This window comes from Hippopotamus amphibius, chromosome 1 (genome assembly GCF_030028045.1).
Source record: "Hippopotamus amphibius kiboko isolate mHipAmp2 chromosome 1, mHipAmp2.hap2, whole genome shotgun sequence".
NCBI classification, from domain to species: domain Eukaryota; kingdom Metazoa; phylum Chordata; class Mammalia; order Artiodactyla; family Hippopotamidae; genus Hippopotamus; species Hippopotamus amphibius.
This window is the reverse complement of record NC_080186.1, coordinates 112,986-131,647: the sequence shown is the minus strand read 5'-3', so window position 1 is coordinate 131,647 and position 18,662 is coordinate 112,986. Positions and strand designations below refer to the sequence as shown.

The 18,662-nt window shown below is 65.0% G+C and overlaps 2 protein-coding genes across 8 annotated transcripts; one reads left to right on the top strand and one right to left on the bottom strand.

Moving 5' to 3' along the window:
• Positions 1-75: 75 nt before the first annotated feature.
• KLHL17 (kelch like family member 17) lies at positions 76-6,503 on the bottom strand. 4 transcript variants are annotated; one of them, XM_057749388.1, is made up of 12 exons: positions 4,990-6,503; positions 3,903-4,162; positions 3,691-3,812; positions 3,310-3,531; positions 2,737-2,853; positions 2,325-2,538; positions 1,902-2,046; positions 1,650-1,817; positions 1,143-1,231; positions 987-1,060; positions 627-928; positions 76-304 (listed from the first exon to the last, which is right to left on the bottom strand). In XM_057749388.1, exons 1-12 carry the CDS (start codon positions 5,427-5,429, stop codon positions 76-78), a joined length of 2,382 nt encoding a protein of 793 aa, XP_057605371.1. In that variant the 5' UTR covers positions 5,430-6,503. The 4 variants fall into 4 exon arrangements, with proteins under 4 accessions (XP_057605371.1, XP_057605375.1, XP_057605381.1 ...); XM_057749392.1 differs by having other exon boundaries at positions 681-928; XM_057749398.1 differs by having other exon boundaries at positions 627-808.
• NOC2L (NOC2 like nucleolar associated transcriptional repressor) lies at positions 6,390-18,644 on the top strand. Of its 4 annotated transcripts, none has more exons than XM_057749430.1 (19): positions 6,390-6,516; positions 6,818-6,970; positions 8,147-8,321; positions 8,410-8,532; positions 9,149-9,269; positions 9,356-9,446; positions 11,159-11,237; positions 11,343-11,453; positions 11,780-11,893; positions 12,581-12,769; positions 12,889-13,028; positions 13,895-14,006; positions 14,799-14,912; positions 15,132-15,233; positions 16,362-16,505; positions 16,609-16,722; positions 17,514-17,649; positions 17,982-18,074; positions 18,351-18,644. In XM_057749430.1, the coding sequence occupies exons 4-19, from the start codon at positions 8,503-8,505 to the stop codon at positions 18,455-18,457; spliced, it is 1,797 nt and encodes a 598-aa protein (XP_057605413.1). In that variant the 5' UTR covers positions 6,390-6,516; positions 6,818-6,970; positions 8,147-8,321; positions 8,410-8,502; the 3' UTR covers positions 18,458-18,644. The 4 variants fall into 4 exon arrangements, with proteins under 4 accessions (XP_057605413.1, XP_057605396.1, XP_057605394.1 ...); XM_057749413.1 differs by lacking the exon at positions 6,390-6,516 and adding an exon at positions 6,595-6,673 and having other exon boundaries at positions 9,152-9,269; XM_057749411.1 differs by lacking the exon at positions 6,390-6,516 and adding an exon at positions 6,595-6,673.
• Positions 18,645-18,662: the final 18 nt, after the last annotated feature.

Genomic DNA, 18,662 nt, shown 5'->3' with positions numbered 1-18,662 from the left:
AGGGAGGCGCTGGGCCCCGGGGGCTTAAGGCACGTGGGAGGCCGCGGGCTGGGCCCTGCGCGGCCGCGCCGCGGGTCAGAGGCTGGTGGACGACACGGACAACGTGGGCGAAGAGGGCGGCGGGAAGTTGAGCAGCTCGAGCACCGCCGCGCCCACGCTGCTGCGCCGCGTGAACATGCAGGACGCGGCCACCCACTTGTTGGTCCTCGGGTTGTACTTCTCGATGGAGTTGAGGCTGGAGCTGCCGTCGTTGCCCCCCACGGCGTACAGCCAGCCGTCCATGGCCACCAGGTCGTGTGTGCTCCTAGGGGCAGGGCGGACGTGGAGGGGCAGGGCGTGAGACCGGGGGTGGGCAGCGGGCAGGGCCTGGGGCTGGGGCTGCAGCCTCTAGAGGAGCCTCGCCGGCGGGGCCCCGGGAAGGGCTGGCGGCAGGCGGGCTGGGGGCACGGGAGGCGGGGCCGTGGGAGGAGCCCCGGGGCAAGGTGGGGCGGGGCCTTGCGGGGGGGGGGGGGGGGTAGACCTGGGGGGGAGGTGGGGACAAACCGCAGGGGTGGAGTCCCAGGACAGCCCTGTCAGGGTGGGGGTGCAGGCCGCTGCGGTGGCGACAGGCGCAGGCACCAGCGCACCTTCGGATGTTCATGGGCGCCACGCTCTCCCAGGCGCCCGCCTTGGGGCTGTACCTCTCCACGGAGTTGAGGCAGCTGGTGCCGTCATTGCCGCCAGCCACGTAGAGGGCCCCCTCCAGCACCGCGACGCCTGCCGAGCTGCGCCGGCTCAGCATGGAAGCCACGGGCGTCCAGGCGTTCACCTGTGGTGGAGGGACAGGCTGGGGGCAGACCCACCAGCAGCCTCCCTCCACCTCCACATGCAGGCCTCTACTCCAAGGCGGGGTGTCTGTGGGACAGGGTGGACATAAAGGGATGACCCACTGGGGGGTGGGGTGGTCAGAGAGGGGCGACCCCAAGCAGCTCTGGGGGGTTTCGCACCTGGGGCTCGTACTTCTCCACCGTGGCCAGGTGTGACGAGCTGTCGTAACCGCCCACGGCATACAGGCTCCCATCTGCAAGGAGCCAACACACCCACGGTGAGCCTGCTGTGTGTGGGGGTCCCTGGGGTGGGTGCCACGCAAAGCAGTCACCCACCGAGCATGGCCACGCGCACGTATCGTCTCCGGGTGCTCATGGCAGCGACGGACGTCCACGTTCCCGTCAGCGGGTCGTAGCGCTCGGCACTGCAGACACCAGGACCGCTGCTGACCCTGAGCAGCGGCAGAAAGGCAGTCCCTGCCCCAGGACCTGCCCTCCCCTGAGCAACAACTACACTTCCACGCGAGGCAGTCACGGAGGCTGACTGCAGGCTCCTAGGGGAGCAGGAAGCAGGGCCTGCAGGGCGGACACGGGCCACGGGCTGCTTGGGGGACGCTAGGCAAGTGTCCACCCGGGCCCAGCCCTGCCCTGGTGGGAGGGACCCCACGGAGGGCAGAAGGGGCCCCTGGGCTGGCCCAGACGAAGAGGCACAGGGAACCCTGGTGACCTGACTCAGGCAGGGTCCCCCTTGGCTCCCCTCAGGCAGCACCTCTGCAGTCCTGATGAAGCCAGAGCCGCTGAGCCAACCCCGAAAAGCCGCCCGGCCCTGACCCCAACCCCTACCTGCTGAGGCAAGAGGCCCCATCGTAGCCCCCCGCCGCGTACAGGAGCCCGTGCAAGGCAGCCACGCCCAGGCAGCTGCGCCGCGTGCCCATGGACACCTCGGGCTGCCAGGTGTTGGTCACAGGGTCGTAGGATTCTGCGGTGGCCAGGTCTGAAGTCCCGTCGTAACTAGGGAAGGGGTCCGCCGCTGGTCAGGGCTGGCCCAGTGGGCACACGCCAAGCCCCTCACCCCAGACCAGCCTCCACTCTTACCCGCCAACGGCATACAGCCGGTTCCCAACTGCAGCCACGCCCACCCGGGCCCGGCGTGTGGACATTGAGGCCACCACGTGCCAGCGGTCAGTGCGTGTGTCATATGCTTCACAGTCCCCGTGGATGGCAAACAGGCTCCCGCCACCTAGAGAGGAGAAGGTGACGGGGCAGGACGAGGGTCCGGGGGGGCAGTGGGCTAGGAGGCTCTAGCACAGCTCAAGGTGGAGGGCCTGGAGGCTCCAAGGGCAAATGGGGCCAGGGACTGGTGAGTGGGTCACACCACAGCAAACAGAAGTGCAGATGTGGGGTGAGAGCAGGACAGAAACAGCACGGAGTGGGGGGGTGGAGGGCTTGTGCTGGGCTCATGGGTAGGGTCGTAGGGCAGGGATGGGGGACTGGATGGGACGGGACAGGTGGGCGTACCCACAGCGAAGAGCACAGGGCCAGCGCCCTCACAGCGCCGAGGCCGGGTACGGCTGGTGCCCAGGACACCCCTCTGCTCAGGCAGCAGGTGGAACTTGAGGGCCTCGATAAGCAGGTCCTTGCAGTCCGGGTGGTGCCGCACCAGGCTCTCGGCATCCACGTGGCCCAGCAGGAAGTCCCGGCTCAGCAGGGGCAGGCGTACACACTTCATCAGCTGAGGTGTGGACGCTGCGGTCAGGTAGCAGGCCTCAGCCCCGAGGCCCCCTCAGACACCCTGGACTCTCCTTGAGATACGTGCCTGCATCACCCCGTGGGGTCTCTGGGCACAGGGGAACCCAGGCACACCTGCTCCTCAGCCACTGCACCCCTCCCCCACCCCAAGGGCCGTGGGCCCCGCAGGGCCTGGCCTCACCCGAGGAACGTGCTGTCTCCGGGCATCCACGTCGTGCTTGACCCAGCTCAGGACGGCACGGTAGACGTCCTCCTCTGAAGGCACGTTCAGGCTGTCGCTAGAGACCAGTTCCAGCACCTGGGGGTGGGACCCTCAGACCTGAGATCTGGGGAGGGGGTCTTGGGGGCCCACAGAGCCCTGAAGGTGCCTAGGAGGGAGAGTCCAAGGGGACCCAGTGTTCCTATGAGGAGGGACCAAGCATGGTCAGGAGACAGATCTAGCTCCTGGGGACCTAGTTCCAGGGCAGTCCTGGGGATGTGGAATAAGGGGCTGGGGGGCGCAGGCAGGAGTGTGATCATGACAGGAGGGTATCAGGAATCAATGGTGACAGCTTGGGCAAGGCTGGAAAATGGGGGTGGGCAGTTCCTAGGAAACGGGTGGTGGGGTTAGGACCCAGGTTGAGCAGTAAAGGACCAGGTCTCAAGGGCCCAGGTGATGGGGGCCAGGGGACCAAGGCTGGTTCTGGGGTCTGGGGATTGGGTCAGGGTCGGGTTCCAGGTCAAGGTCCCGGCTGTGTCCCAGCTGCCACGTTACCTGCTTCAACGGCAACAGCATGAACTCCTCAGTCTTGGCCACGTCCACGAAGTGCTGCAGCACGTACCTGTGTGCCGCCTTGAGCAGGTCGCTGCACGAATGTGTGTCGGCGAAGCCCCGGATGCCCAGACAGTTGGAGGGGTCAAGCTGACTCAGCAGGAACTTGCAGCAGGCGTCACGGACGCCATTCAGCTGCAGGAGGCTGGCGGCTGGCAGCAGAGTCTATGGGGCAAGGTGGGAGAGAGGGCCAGAGGAGCAGGGACAGAGACATGGACGTGAGGACTGACGGGATGGCAGTGGTACCGGGGACGCGGGGAGAGTGGGGCGAGCGGAAACACAGGCAGGGTGGCAGTGTGGGCACGAGGGGCGAGGCAGCCTCACCTGCACGTTGCCTTCACCCACCACGATCTCAGCCGTGTACGCAAACTGCACCAGCTGGTCCAAGGCCTGAGGGTCGATGTCATGCAGCGTCACGTGCGTCTGACGGCTCTCACTCATCTCATCTGCGGGGACAGTGGGTCAGGCTGGTCCTCTCACCCTGGAAGAGCTGCAGAGTCCCCCAAATGCCCAGACACGACAGGGGCAGTACTTGCTTGTGAACATGGCGTGGAAGTAGGGGCTGCAGGAGGCCAGCACCACCTTGTGTGCCCGGATCTCCTTGGCAGCCACGTGCAGGACGATGTCACACAGGAGACCGCGCTGTCGCATGCGGCTCATGGCCACAAAGGCATCGTGGTAGTGCCGCTTGGAGTTGTGGGATACGGTGTGGCCCTCGCGGCTCAGCAGCTGCACTGCACCCTCCATGGGGGCCGTGGGCCGGGCCTGCCGGGGCCGGGCACGCTCTGCCTCGGGGCTGTAGGTGGGCAGTGCCTGGTCAGGCTGCACTCTGCAGGGAGCTGCTCACCCATCCCTGAGACCCCGGGCAGGGCCTGGGCACCCCTGAGGGGCGCCCCCCGCCCAGCAGCCTGAACCAGGCTTCCATCAAGGACCCACGCCCCTCAGGACCTCCCCTGCTCTCCAGGCGCCACCCCACTCTGCTCCCTCATGTCCAGGGAGCCTCCTCTGAGGCCAACCCGTCTCTACTCCAACCTGCTCCCAGCGTGAGGTCGGGTCCCACGCCAGACCCAGGTCGTTGAACCTGTACAGCTTTCTCTGCCACGACCTCTGCTCAGGCACCAAACTTCCCTCGGCCCAGGGGCCCCGCTAAGAACCCGGCGCCCTAGGCCCCCCTCGGGACTAGGCTCTCTGTCCGTCGCTGGCCACCCTTCCTGTATCCCCATCGGAGTCCGGTGTCCTCCGCACGGGCTGGGCATGCGGGAAGTGCACGAGGTGAAACTGTTCTGTACTGCTCAGTGGCTCTGAAGCCGACCTCTACACCGACCAGCAAGCGTGACCTCTCTCGACCGCCAACCCCCCATCATGCAAACAGGCCGCCCGAGTCTTCGCGCGGCGCAGCCGGAATTCAAGGGCGGCGCGAGGGGACAGAGCCTCCGGGAGCAACCCGCTCGGGACGCCCTGCCCCGCGCCGGCCGTGTGCGCGGACGCCGCCGGGGGCCTGTGCCCTCCGCGGGTCGGGCCGGGCCTGGCCTGCGGGGCGCGAGGCCGCCCCCTCCCGGCAGCCTGCCAGGGTCGGCGCGCCCCTCCCCGCCCCGGGCCCCGCCCGGCCCCCGGCCCACGTACGCTGGTGGCTGCGGCGGCGGCGGCGGCGGCGGCGGCGGCGGCGCCTCGGGCGCGGGCCCCGGGCTGCCGTGCTCCGGACTCTGCGTCCTGCCGGCCGGGCGCTCGCTGCGCGGCTGCATGGGCTCGGCCGCCAGCCCGCCGCCGATGAGCGGAGGACGCCCAGACGAGCCGACGCCGGACGGCTGGAGGGCTGCTCGGCGGTGGCGGCCGGCTCGGCGTCCCTCGCTCCCGCCGCTTGCCCGCAGCCGCTGTTTCTCGGCGCCGCCCGCCTCGCCTCCCGCACTTCTCCGCGGTTTCGGGGACGCTGCGCCGCGCGCCAAACCTCCCAGCGTTTCGGCGCCCCGTCCGCCTCCTCCTACAAGAAGCCTCCCGGACCTTCCGCCCGCGTTAACTCGTTCAAGAAGCGACTTCCCCCCTCCGCCCCTTCCCGGGTCCCGCATCTCCTGGGGGTGCCGAATGGCCCCACGTGGCGCCCCTGGGACCTGAGCCAGCCCCGGGCCGCGTCTGCCCGCCTCTCTCCAGCCCCACTTTGCCGTTCAGGCCTTGATCTGAACGCTGGCTGCGGAGCCGGAGACGGGGTAGGGTGGACGCTCTGGGTGCCGTCGGGGTTCCCTGTCTTGCGGTCTGGCGGTCCAGGCCCGCAGACCTCCGCCATGAAACGGGCAGGGGGCGGGGAGGGCACAGGTGGGCTTCCCCACCTCCTTCCTTCCCCGGGGCAACCTTCCAGCCTCCGGGCCGTCGCAGCCTGCAGGCTGTTTCACAGACGCCGCGGAGGAAACGCGGCGGCCCCTGCCCGGGCCGGCCTGGGGACCTGGGCAGACGCGTTCGCAGCTGAATCCCCAGCGGAGGGCTCGCTGGACCGCAGCAGGCGTCCTCTCTCAGGGCGGTTTGCCACACTGGCCTCCGAAACAGCGCTGTCGGCTGTCGGCCCCTCCTGCCCGCCCTGCGCAGGTGCTGTGGGGCCGTCCCGCGAAGTGGAAGCGGCTCACATCGTGCTGATCCGCGTCAGGGTGTCCTGTGTCACTGCGCAAACTGCCCACCTATAGCATCGCCATTTCTGCCTTCGTTTGTTTTCCCAACTAGACTGTTGGCTTTTTATTACTGATTTCTAAGAGCTCTTTGCATAGGAGCCCTCCCTGATGCATGTTTCCCCGCATGCATGTTTTCCGCGAGCCGAGGCACGGCCGTGCTCACAGGCCCGCGTTCACAGAGCCCGGGGCGGGGTGGGGGCCGCGGGCGGCGCTGCGTGAAGGCGACCCCGGCCCCGCCTTCCCCCACGGCGAGGTCCTCAGGGGTGCCTTTCTTGCAGAAGACCACAGATTTCTGAGCAGACCGGCGGGATTCCATCCGACGCAGTCCTGCCGGGTGTGGGGCGGTCCGTCGCTGAGCGCACGCGAGCGGGAGCCGCGACTGGACCAGGCCCGCGCGGGGAGCTTTGGCTCCGCGTGCCGCCCTGGGAGCCCGGGCGCCGCCTGAGCGAAGGGGGTGTGAACGCACCCTCCCGCCTGGATGCCGCCGCAGCCACGGGTAGAGAACCCTAAAGCCACGGGGCGGGGCGTGGCGGGGCGGGCCCAGGGGCGGGATCGGCCTGCAGGAAGTGCGCCTGGCGCAAGGCCTGCCGGGGCCGGAAGTGGGGTGCACGCCGCGAGTCGGCAGTCATGGCGGCGGCTCCGAGCCGCAAGCGGTAAGTGGAGGCTGCGATCCCGCCTCCCCGCGGGCGCTTACCATCCAGAGGGGCTCCCTTGGCGCCTCTCTGTGCTCCTGGGGCGGCCGAGCTGGGGCACGCCGGGCTGGCGGGGCGTCGTGACTCCAAGGGCATGGCCCGCAGGCGCCTGGCGGAGCTGACGGTGGACGAGTTCCTGGCCTCTGGCTTTGATTCCGGGTCCGAATCCGAGCCCGAAGGAGCCCCAGCGGCGGAGACGCGGGCGGCGCGCGGAGCCGCCCGGAGCGCGGATGGGCCAGGTGGGAGTCCCTTGGCCAGGTGAGTGGAGCGTTTCCTGCGGGCCGTGTGTGAGCAGAATCCCTTCATCGTCCTGGCCCTCCCCACCAGAAAGGTGTTGGCCGCTCCTGGAGCCTCAGGACGGAGGCCTAGGGGCCCCGACCCCTCCCCCAGATTCTGCGGCTTGTTTATCCTTCCATCTGGCGTTTACGGGGCGCCTGGCCGGTGCCAGGTCGTGCAGGTGCTGGACAGGCATTGGAGGATCGTATTCCTTCCTGGCCTCGGACAACTTGTTTCGGCCTTGGGTAAACCGCAGTGTGTGGGGAGGTGGAAGAGAGAAGTGCTGCGCGCAGAAGGGAAACGCAGGAGAACCTGGAGGAATAGGGGGCATAGCTGGCACCATCTGCGCAGTGTTAGGTGGAGCGGTTAAGGCCGTGTGAGGAGGTGGAAACTGAGCAGAACCTGAAGCGGTAAACTGCAGTAGTAGGAAGAGAATGTCCCCGTGTTTCAGGGAGCAGGAACAGCAAAGGAACTGAGGTGAGAGCCAGCCTTACGCAGAGGTGAGCGTGGCTGTGGCAGGAACGAGGGGAGAGTAGCAGGAGGTGAACCTGGAGAGACGCTGGTGGGGCCAGATCTCGTAGGCCGTTTGTATGGTATCCCAGTACAGGTGGGAGTCTTCCCAGGGCTTCCAGTAGTGAAGCAACTGTTATGTGACACGTAACAGGATGGGTCTCTCCCGTTGCTGTGCTGAGAGCAGGTTGTAAGCAGCAGGAATGGACAAGGGAATTGAGAGATGATGCTGGTTCCAGGCAAGTCTTTTGAAAGTATGGGTGATGAGGTTTTGTGACAGACTCCATGGTGGGTGTGAGAGGCAGTGTTTACCTTTCACCTGAGTGCCTGGAAAGGGGGAGTTGGCGACAACTGAGGTAGAGCAGTGTGTGGGCAGAGAAAATTCAGCTCTGTACGCGTTGGGTTTGAAACATGTGTAGAGAGGCTGTTGGATGTATGAGTCTGGATTTTGGCGGAGAGAGAGATCGGCTGAAAACTTACTTTTTGGAAATCCCCCTGCCTTGGTTGTTGGCAGCTGCTGTGGAGGAAGCAGAGTAAACCTCATAGGTTCCTTGAGGAGGACAGGAAGCCTCATCACCCCCCCCCCCCCCCCCCCGCCACGCCTTGGCTGTGCCTGCCAATCAGACTTGATGACCCCCACCTTCTCAGGCGGCGTAAGGGCCGTGCGTCTGAGCACAAGGACCAGCTGTCTCGGCTTAAAGACAAAGACCCCGAGTTCTACGAGTTCCTGCAGGAGAATGACCAGAGTCTGCTGAACTTTAGTGATTCGGACAGCTCTGAGGATGAAGAGGAGCAGTTCCACTCCCTGCCGGACGTGCTGGAAGTGAGGGCCTGTGCACAGTTGGGTGGGGACAGGGGCATATTTATGGCCTCTACATCGCGTTCCGTCTGGCCCTCTGTGTCTGGTACAGGAAGCAAGTGAGGAGGAGGAAGCTGAGGAGGAGGACAGGGTCCCCAGAGGCCCTGCGGGGAAGAGGAGGGATTCTGTCCCTGTGACCCTCACCATGGTTGAGAGATGGAAACAGGCAGCAAAGGTGAGAAGTGGCGTGCAGTGGGCCGCTGACCGCACCCCCTTGTTTCATTTCAGTGATTGGGGCTGTGCAGATAGGAGGACGGAGGTGGGAGGAGCCCTAGCACTGGAGTCCCATTCAGCACAAGAGAATCTCACAGATTTCCCTGCATGCTAGGAGGGTTCAGAACTGCATTCTCTCCTTCATTCAGAGACCAGGGCCTCTGCCTGCTCCCTGAAGTCCACTGTGGGCAGGACATAGTCTCTGTGCCTTTGCTAGTTGGTGGAGCTGGGGCCCTTCTGAGGGGCTTGCAGTGGTTTCTGCAGGGAAAAGAAAGAACAGAAATCGAGAACTCCAGGTGCCACTTGGAGCTGGGCATTGTTCAGATCTGGGCCCCTCAACCTGCGCCCCCCCCACCTCCCACCCCCTCCATGGCCCTTCCAGGAGGATGGATCGCGGACTCTTTGTTCCCTGCACGTGGCTCAGTAACACTGCTCCCACCTCTGCTCTTGGTCTGAGGATGTGGTTGAGGGGTGCTTTTCTCTCAGAGCAGGGTCGTGGAGCCCCAGCTAGCTTCCTCTTGCTTTGCCGAGCACAGTTGACTGCTCCCCCAAGATTCTGGGTTCTTCTGCTCCTTTAGCAGCACCTTACTCCAAAGCTGTTCCATGAAGTTGTACAGGCGTTCCGAGCAGCTGTGGCCACCACCCAAGGAGACCAGGGAGGCGCTGAGACCAGCAAATTCCAGGTCACGGACAGTGATGGTGAGCTGGGGCGAGGGAACCGGGGATACAGGCTCTCTGTTCCATCTTCTGTCCTGAGAGTTGTGTCTCTGGTTCCCTCATTGCAGTGTTCAATGCTCTCGTCACTTTCTGTATCAGAGATCTCTTTGGCTGTCTCCAGAAGCTGCTGTTTGGAAAAACCCTAAAGGACAGCAGCAGGTAAGAGAGAAGAAGGTGACATGGGGGTCACGGCCTGGGACCTGCACTGGGGAGGGCAGGCGCTCTGGGACCTGGGGGCCTCCTCTGGACCCAGCTGGCACAGGGGGATGTTGACAGAGACAGGCTCTTTGCGGGGCTCTTGGGAGTGGCTGGACACTCACGGCCCCGTCGGGGTAGCCCTGTCTTTGCTCCTTGCTGCCCAGAAGTCCTCAAGGGCCACAGAGCGTGTGCTTGGTTTTGCTCCCGCTTCTTCCTGGGTCAGGATTCTTTCTTTTCCTCTTTGGACAAGTTAGTCTCATTTGTTCTCCATGCTGTTTGCTCTGTGGCTGGCGTGTGTGTGTGTCTAGGCAAAGGCCTCATCCGTGCTGATTTGAGGACCTTGACTTCCATGATAGAGGTTGGTTGAGCAGAGAAGGTCGTGGAAGGCCTTCATAGGGGAGAGAGGAGCATTTGGCACCTTGTGGGTTACATTGGGGCTCAGAGGAGCCTACCGTCACTTGACCTGGAGGCAGGAAGGGCTTGGAGGGTCAGACTCACCTCGGCACTTTTCAGAGAAAGAAAGAAACTCCAAGGAGAGGAGAGGTCTTGCCGTGACCACCTGAAGGGGAGGTGGAGGTGGTGGAGGCCGGGACTTGGGGATGGGAATACCTGGGCCTGGTGGTGGTGGTCAGGGCTGGACGGTTGGGTCAGGAGGGTGCGGCCACGTGGAGGTGGCTCTGCCTGAGGGGAACAGAGCAGCTGACAGACCGGCGAGGGTGGAGCGGGACAGGCAGTGAGTGAGTGTGCAGCACACAGGCAGCACAGATGGTGGTGGTGGTGGCTGTGTGCGGGCTCCCATGGGGGCTGCTGCACTGGGGACAGCGGTCACCGTGGAGGACGGCGGGCGCAGGAGGAAGTGGAGCTGCCTCCTGGGTTGTGGCTCCAGGTGCCCAACAGCTGGCGTCAGGGCCCCTGTCCTTTGTTCTTTCATGCACGTTGGCGGATTTAACGAACACCTACGTGCTGAGTTCTGTGAGTGTTGAGGGGTGATGCCTTTGAGAAACTGCCGGAAACATCAGACACTGTTGCTGAAATTAAGGTGTAGAGGGCTTGGTCTCTCTAAAGTGTGTGTGGCCTGGGGAGTTCCCCAGTGGTCTAGCGGTTAGGACACGGTGCTTTTGCTGCTGTGGCCTGGGTTCAGTTCCTGGTCGGGAACTGGGATGCCACAAGCCACGCAGCACAGCCAACAACAGCGACGACAAAAGCTGTGCGTGGCCCAGAGGAAGGCAGCCTGCAGTGCTGGTTGGCAATGTCTGGGTTAGACCTGAGGCTTCACCGTGTGGGTACCTGAGCAGTGTAGGGAGTTAGAGGCCGGGGTTCCGTCTGGCGACTCTGGGGGAAGTGGCTGGCCCTGGGCTCAGACAGGGAGGATGGTCAGCCCTCTGGCTGGGTGGGGTGGCCTGTGGGGGGCGCTTGGGGCTTGGTGGTACCCCTCTTTAGGCATAGCTGTGGACCACCCTTAAGAGAGCCCTGGTGTGTCTCGCGTCCGTCTAGCTGGAAGGGCCCCTGAGCTTTTCATGGGAAAGGTGTGTGGGGGGGTACTCCTACCACAGGGCCCATGTGCCCTTGTGTCCTGGACACTGTGTATGTCCTGGCTGGGACATGGCTCAGGGCGCACTCCCGCCTCCTGGCGGCCTTGCGTCTGAGCTGGCGAGGGTGCCGTCTTTCTACAGGGTGCCGCAGCCGTCCAGCAGCCCGCTGTGGGGGAAACTCCGGCTGGACGTCAAGGCTTACCTGAGCTCCGTCATACAGGTGCAGTTCTGGGGGGATGGGGCCTGCCGGGTCAGATGGGAGCCTGGCAGTGTCTACCAGTGCAGCCTTGCTCCTGGGCCTCACTGACCTCTCCTGCTTCCCCAGCTGGTGGCCTGTGTGGCAGAGGTGACAGTAGCGGCAGCCGTCCTCCAGCACGTCAGCGGCTCCGTGCCCTACTACCTGACCTTCCCCAAGCAGTGCCGCCTGCTGCTCAAGGTGCTCTGGCCCCAGGGTGGCCCCGGCGTGCAGGTGGTGTCTGCGCCACCCCCCGGGCTCTGTCTCGGGGGCACTCGGGGCAACACAGCCCAGTCACACAAGGATGGGGGGTGGGTGGGGGCAGCTTTTTGACGACCCCCGTGCATCCGTGCGCCGGACGACAGAGGTCAGTTTTCACCACACGGCCTTCGGGAGGGGTGAGGTGCTCTGGTTTTGTTCCTCCCCACTTGAGCTCTAGCTCAGAGGTCCCCCGGGTGCTGTGGGAAGGGCTGCCTCTGGCCGGGCTCAGGGAGGCCGGGGTGGGCGGTGACAGCTCGCCTCTGCAGAGGATGGTGGTCCTGTGGAGCACGGGCGAGGAGACACTGCGGGTGCTGGCCTTCCTGGTCCTTGTCAAGGTCTGCCGGCACAAGAAGGACATCTTCCTGAGTCCCGTCCTCAAGGTAGTGGTGCCCCCCGGTACCTTCCATCAGGGTCTGGGTTGAAAGTCTTGACCTGAGGGCTGGGCAGCCTGCCTCTGTGGTCAGTGCTCCTTGCGGGTGCTGTGACTCCGGGCAGATGTGGGCCCTCATCATGGTTTCCTCCCTGAGAGAAGTGGGGGCCAGGACAGCGCGGGGACAGGAGCGCTTGCTTCCTTTGGGGCTCCGTGGGCGTGTCCCGCACAGCGCTCCCCTCAGTGGACGAGGACGTTGGACACGGAGAAGGGCCGGGGCCCTGCTGCTCGGCTCCAAGCCTGGGGCGGCCTGCCCCGCGCAGGAGCCCCCGGAAGCGCCTGCGTCAGCCTGGCGGGCAGCGGGGGCGTCTCTGCCTTCTTCCCTCCCGGCCCCTCCGCACCCCTTGCCCGTCCCTCCCGTCATTCCTGCTGCACCTGGTGCCTTCCTGGGTGCCCAGGCCTCCCGGCGAGGCCCTCCTCTCTGCACCGCAGACTCTGCCTGGGGCTGGTGGGCGAGCAGCAGTGGGGCTCGAGGAGCGGGGCCAGGCAGCGGAGGGGCGTGTGCGGCCGGGCTGTGGTTCCTGCTGAGGCCAGCCCTGAGGGGGAGGCCCGCGTGTCTGCAGGGGGCTGGGAGCTGGGGGGGGGGGCACAGGGTCCTCGGAGCTCGGGGGTGGTCTGACTGAGGTGTTTCCGGCAGCAAATGTACATCACCTACGTGAGGAACTGCAAGTTCACCTCGCCCAGCACCCTGCCTCTCATCAGCTTCATGCAGCGGACCCTGACAGAGCTCTTGGCCCTGGACACTGGCGTCGCCTACCAGCATGCGTTCCTCTACATCCGCCAGCTGGCCATCCACCTGCGCAATGCCATGGCCACACACAAGAAGGTGGGTGGGGCGGGGCAGGGCCTCCTGGGAGAGGAGGGGCCGGGGTCCTTGCTGGTGGGGGCTGTGGGAGTAGGTGGCGGGGATCCGTGGGCTGACCGGGTGGACCTCATGCTGCCCAGGAGACGTACCAGTCGGTGTACAACTGGCAGTTCGTGCACTGCCTCTACCTGTGGTGCCGCGCCCTCAGCACCATCCGCCCCAGCGGAGCTCTGCAGCCCTTGATCTACCCTCTATCCCAGGTGGTCACCGGCTGCATCAAGTGAGTCGGGGACGGGTGGGGCCACCCTGAGGGCCGAGGGAGGTAGGGCCGGGGTTACAGGAGGCTGTCCTGGAGGTCCGGGTAGGGTCGGGGTTATAGGAGGAGGTGTCCTCGAAGGCTGGGAGGAGCTAATTTTCCAGGGGGGTCTGGCTAGCGCTCCTGGTGTGCTGGCCCCAGGGCCTCCAGGGCGTGGCGTCTGCGACTGGGCGGCACCTGCAGAAGGTCTGGGTGAGGCTGCCGGCGGCCTTGTGCCCAGCATCCCAGGGTCATTGTCAGCTGGGTCTCTCAGTTGCCTGTGGCCTGATACGTTCGTCCAGGATGCAGCACGTAGGTGCATTCTGGGGACAGGGGGTAGAGGGGGGCTGCGTGCAGTGTGAAGGGAGTTTGGGTTTATCTGCCTGGATGTTTTGGACAGAGCGGGTTGGACGTGCCGAGCCACGGTTTGCATGTGAATATTCGGTGTTGATCTCTGGGGGCAGAGACTGGAGAAGCCACATGTGGCCAGGAGAGGGCATCCCTGTCTTCCTGAAGGAAAAAAGAAAGGCTTTAATGAGTGATTCCTGCTACCCCACGGTCTCACGCATTAAAATGAAATGGAGTTAATAGCCAGGTGGGGTGTGCCCCCCTCCTGCCCCACTGTGAGCAAGGAGGCAGTCCTTACAGCCATGACTTCGGTTGGGGCCTTTTGTCCTGCCCTTCTCCGTCTGAGGCTGGCGTGGCCGCTGACCCTGCCGGGGAGAAGCCCCTCCTGAGGTTGGAGCCCAGTAGGTGGGGAGGGGTCAGGGGCAGCTGGGCCAGGAGGGTGAGGCTGGTTTGGGGGTCTCTGAGGCTGGGGTCTGCTCAGTCCTGCCTTCCCACGTCGCCAGGCTGGTCCCCACCGCCCGCTTCTACCCGCTGCGCTTGCACTGTGTGCGCGCCCTGACGCTGCTCTCGGAGAGCACGGGCACCTTCATCCCGGTGCTGCCCTTCATCCTCGAGGTGAGTGGGCGCTCCAGGGGGGGCGGGCAGGGAGGGAAGGCACCTCCTGCCGCACGTGGCCCGACTGGCCCTCAACTTGGTACAGCTCTCCTGAGCGCTGGCTCCTCGTCTGTGACACGCAGGTGTCGTGAGGCTGTAGCTCTGCACCGTGCTTGCCTGCAGGTGCTCTGCCTGGTAGGCAAGAGGGGCCCCGCAGGTGAGGACAGCTGCTCTGTGGGGCTGGCCCGAGGGCGCTGGTTTCAGGGCACAGACTTGGATTGATCCAGATGTTTGCCCAAGATTAGAGTTAGCGCAGAGCTGGGCCGGAAGCCCCATCCGATTCCAAAGCTGTGTTGCCTTTGCTTGCTTTTGCATGAGCACTTGCATGTATACGTGTGCACGTAGCTCAGGTAGGGAAAGGCTAGAGGCCCGCTGGGGCCGGGGCCAGGCTGTGGGAATGCAGTTGTGAGTGGAGAAATTGCAGTGATGGTGACCCTTTGCAGGAGGCACCCTTCTTTGTCTCCAGGCGCTGGTTCTCATGGCTTCCTGGCCCAGTTTTAGGAGGGGGCAGCCGCAGTGTGCGGGTGTGCTCTGGTCCTGCCCCGTGGGCCAGGGCCCCGCTCGAGGGCAGAGGGACTGCCTTGGGGGCCAGAGATCTGGAAGGCGAGCGGACTGTTCTGATGGGGGTGGGGGTGCATCTGTGGGGCCGCAGGGCAGACACTGGGTCTGGCCACTTGTCTTGGTCCCAAGATGGGTCTCCAGGGACCCAGGGTACACTGGGGCGCAGCATGGGCTGATGGGTTCTTGGGGCAGATTTTCCAGCAGGTCGACTTCAACAGGAGACCAGGGCGCATGAGCTCCAGGCCCATCACTTTTGCTGTGATCCTGAAGCTGTCCAAGGTCAACCTGCAGGAGAAGGCATACCGGGTGAGCCCAGCTGCCAGGAGGGCTCCAGGAATGCCGCGGGTGGGGCCATGGCAGGATGTCGGAGGGCACCGAGGGCAGCGTACGGGGGCACTGGAGGCAGACGAGTGTGGACAGGAGAGCCTCCCAGGGGTGGGGGAGCCTGGGAGCCTGAGCCCGAGTGTGGCTCTGATGTCTGAGCTGCCACCTGCCCTGACGCTGTGCGCTCCCTCACTGCCTCAGGACGGCCTGGTGGAGCAGCTGTACGACCTCACCCTGGAGTACCTGCACAGTCAGGCCCACAGCATCGCGTTCCCCGAGCTGGTGCTGCCCGCTGTCCTGCAGGTGTGTTCCCACTGCCCCCTGCTCATCCCTCCGCGGGCCCAGACCCCTCAGCAGACCAGAGCATCTCCCAACAGGCTGGTTCCCGTCGCACGGGGCCAGGGTGAGGCAGCCCTGTCCCAGCCATAGGGGGCCAGTGGCAGACCCTGGCCAGCTTGGGGTCTCCCTGCTGGCACCACGCGGCAGCTGGGTCCCCAGGGCCGTGGTCTTGGGGTACGTGCGTGGGTGTGGAGCCTGAGGAGGGGGCTGGCCTGGGTGTGTGAGGAGGACCCCGGCACCTGCCAGCTCCCCTCCAGCCTGCCGCAGCCCAGGGACCAGACCAGCTGTGATGGCTCCTGGGGGTGTGGGGTTGAGCAGGCCGGACCTGGCCCCCGGCTCTGGGTTGGGCTGCTTGACTGCATGCTCTCCTAGGTGCTTCTGGGCTGGGTGAGGAGGTAGGAGAGGTTTGGGGCGGCAGGAAGCCCTGGCCGCCCACCTCAGCTTTTCTTCAGGGGATACTTGGGGTGGGGTGGGGGTCTTCCCTCTCCAAAGCCCCTTCTAGGCCCCTTGGAGGTCTGCTCACTTTCAGCCTAGGTGTTTCCCACCTGGGGGAGGCCTGTGCTCGTCCGGCCCTGGGGGGAGCGGCGCGGGGCTGCCCAGATGCAGGTGTGTGTGCACCGCACTCTGAGCCCTGGGGTCACGGTCTAGAGGAGGGTCAGCAAATGTTTTTGGTAAAAAGCCAGATGGTAAACATTTTAGACTTTGCGATCATGTAGTTTCTCAAAACCTCTCAGCTTTCCCGTGAAAGTGCGAAAACTCCCAGAAACGCGTGAACAAGTGCGCGTGCCGTGTGCCAGCACAGCTTTGTGTACAGACAGGCAGCAGGCGGGATGTGCCCTGGAGGGTGGACCCGCGCTGCTCTGGCAACTGCCCGCCCCTCCCCTGGACCACGGGCTTCACGGGCATCCTCTCGTCGGCCCTCTGGCCCCCAGACATCACGCAGCACCCCCCTCCCCCATGGGCACTGAGGCGCTCCCCCTCCTCAGGTGTGTTCCTCAGGCACGCATGAGCCTTGCCTGCCTGTGGCCACCACACGCAGGGCGCAGAGCAGCCTTGTGCCTGGAGCTCGGCTGAGCCCCGCTTCTTCTGCAGCTGAAATCCTTCCTCCGGGAGTGCAAGGTGGCCAACTACTGCCGTCAGGTGCGCCAGCTGCTCGAGAAGGTGCAGGAGAACGCAGAGCACGTCCGCAGCCTCCGCCAGAGGGTCTCCTTCAGCGTGTCTGACCAGCGCGCAGTGGTCAGCCGGGGGCCGGTGCCTGGGCCCTGGGGCCACTGGTCAGTGTGTGGCTGGGGCGTGGGGGTCTGCCAGGTGGGACGTGATCCTGGATCTCCCTGTACAGGATGCCTGGGAGAAGCGGACCCGAGAGGAGGGGACTCCGCTCACCAAGTACTACAGTCAGTGGCGGAAACTGAGGGACCGTGAGATCCAGCTGGAGATCAGTGGCAAAGAGCGGGTACAGTGTGGGGGGCAGGCTTGGGGCTGTGGGCATGGCGGGAAGGGCATCCGTGGGGGGGCCGGTGGGCGCTGCGCCCCGCCCCCCGAGCTGCAGCGTGTGCCGGTGCGGCCGCTCCGCCGGGGCAGGTGGTGGGCAGGGCCGGGTGGAGTCTGGGCGCCTCTGCGACCCCCAGGAGGAGAGGCCCCAGGGTTGTGCTGAAGTGGAGAGGCTGCTCCCTGTCCTCAGGCCTGACGGGGCCCCGGCTTCGGGGGGCCGGGAGGGGCGCGTGCTCGTCTGACCTTGTCACCTGGGCCAGCCTGTGGACACCAGGAAGGCCAGCGGGGAGGGACAGGAAGAGCTCTCGCTCTGTCTTTGGGTCTGGGCCTGACCAGTGGTGTGGAATGGTGTGACCTGAAGGGACAGCTTCGTGCCAAGGGGCGTGACGGTTTGCATCCCTGTCCTGGTGTCAGTGTGGGTTTGCAAGCTGTTCTGGGACTGACGGCTGAGTATTAGGGAACAGGAGCCTGCGGCTTTGGTATCACTTAGTGACCTCCTTGCTGTCCTGGTGGGGTGGCTGTCCAGGAACCCTACCCAGTGCTGCCGACCAAGTGTCCCCAAAGAGGCCAAGCAGGGTCCTTGCGTGGGGGCGTGGGCTGGAGGCTAGAGGGAGGGCTCACGGGGGAGGAGGGAGCAGGACGGGCTCTGGGTGAAGCCATCGTTGGGAACGAGAGTTGGACTCGGGCTGCAGCAGGTGGGCAGGTGACCCTCAGCCCACCCGCAGCTGCTGCTCTGGGTCTCTGTCCTTCCAGCTGGAAGATCTGAACTTCCCAGAGGTGAAGCGCCGCAAGGTGGGGGACAGGAGAGATGAAGACAGGGCAGAATTCAAGGACCTGTTTGATCTGGACAGTGATGAGGACGACGAGGCCCCGGACTTCCCAGAGAGAGGTGGGGGCCCGTGCTTTAGCTCGTGCTGGGGGAGGAGGCAGCGGGTGGGCCTGGCAGGCTTCCCACCTCCTGGAACCAGAGGAAGGATGCTTGTTGTCGCTCCTCTGCCCCTCCCGCCACAGGGCTGGCTTTGAGGTGGGGGCCCTCCTGTAACTGGCATGCAGGCCCCCCCCCCCCCCCGCTTTCATAGCGGTTCTGGGTGCTCTCCACTTGAACAGAGGAGACCTAAGGGAAGGTGGGGTACAGGGCTTTGCCCCCAGCCCCTGTCCTGCCTTAGCTGCCCCTCTGTGCATCTGCTGGTGGGTCCACGGGCTCTTGTGCTTGGTCTCCAGGGACGCCTGGGTCCCCGGGAGCTTGGCAGAGGGTGGAGGAGGAGGAGGACAGCAGCAGTAGCAGCAGGGAAGAGGAGGTCGGCGCGTCAGAGGGTAAGTGGTTCCTGAGAGTGAGGGGTGCTGTGGTTTTTGAGCCCATCTGTCTGGAGCCCAAGACTCACGGGGGATTGGGTGAGTGTGTAGGGCCATCGGCTCTAAGCTGGGCCCATGCCCCTCCCTGGGGATGCCGGGCAGCTCCTCCCCGCTGGCTCTGGCGGCAGCAGCAGCGATAAATTAATTAGTGCTGTGATTCATTAGTGACGAGTAGCCTCTGAGGCTGGCTTCTTCCTGATAAAGCAGAATTTATGTAGCTGTGTGCTCTCCTTGCAGATGGAAGCCCAGACACAGAGGTGGGGCTGGACCCCCAGGAGCTGTGGCGGCTGGCCCAGGGGCCAGAGGACGAGCTGCAGGATCTACAGCTCTCCGAGGAGGACTGAGGGCTGTCCGCCTGGAGCCTCGCGGGGGCTGCGGTGCCGTGTTCCCACCTCACCAGGCAGTCAGGCACGCCGCTTCCTGGCTGGGGCTGAGCCGAGGCCCTGGGGTCGGTGCCCATGCAGGGTGGAAGGGGCCGTAGATGGTGGACAGGGTTTTATTTTTACAACATAAAAGACCAGAAAGTACCAAGTGCTGTTCTAAGTCCTG

Coding starts and splice junctions, on each gene's coding strand:
- KLHL17 (XM_057749388.1), bottom strand. CDS start 5,429: ATGCGGGACCCGGGAAGGGGCGGAGGGGGGAAGTCGCTTCTTGAACGA. Junction 1,818..1,901: donor CGGCTGTATGCCGTTGGCGG/GTAAGAGTGGAG, acceptor CCCCTTCCCTAG/TTACGACGGGACTTCAGACC. Junction 929..986: donor TGGAGAAGTACGAGCCCCAG/GTGCGAAACCCC, acceptor CCCACCCCCCAG/TGGGTCATCCCTTTATGTCC.
- NOC2L (XM_057749411.1), top strand. CDS start 6,648: ATGGCGGCGGCTCCGAGCCGCAAGCG. Junction 11,454..11,779: donor AGTGCCGCCTGCTGCTCAAG/GTGCTCTGGCCC, acceptor TCGCCTCTGCAG/AGGATGGTGGTCCTGTGGAG. Junction 13,029..13,894: donor GTGGTCACCGGCTGCATCAA/GTGAGTCGGGGA, acceptor CCACGTCGCCAG/GCTGGTCCCCACCGCCCGCT.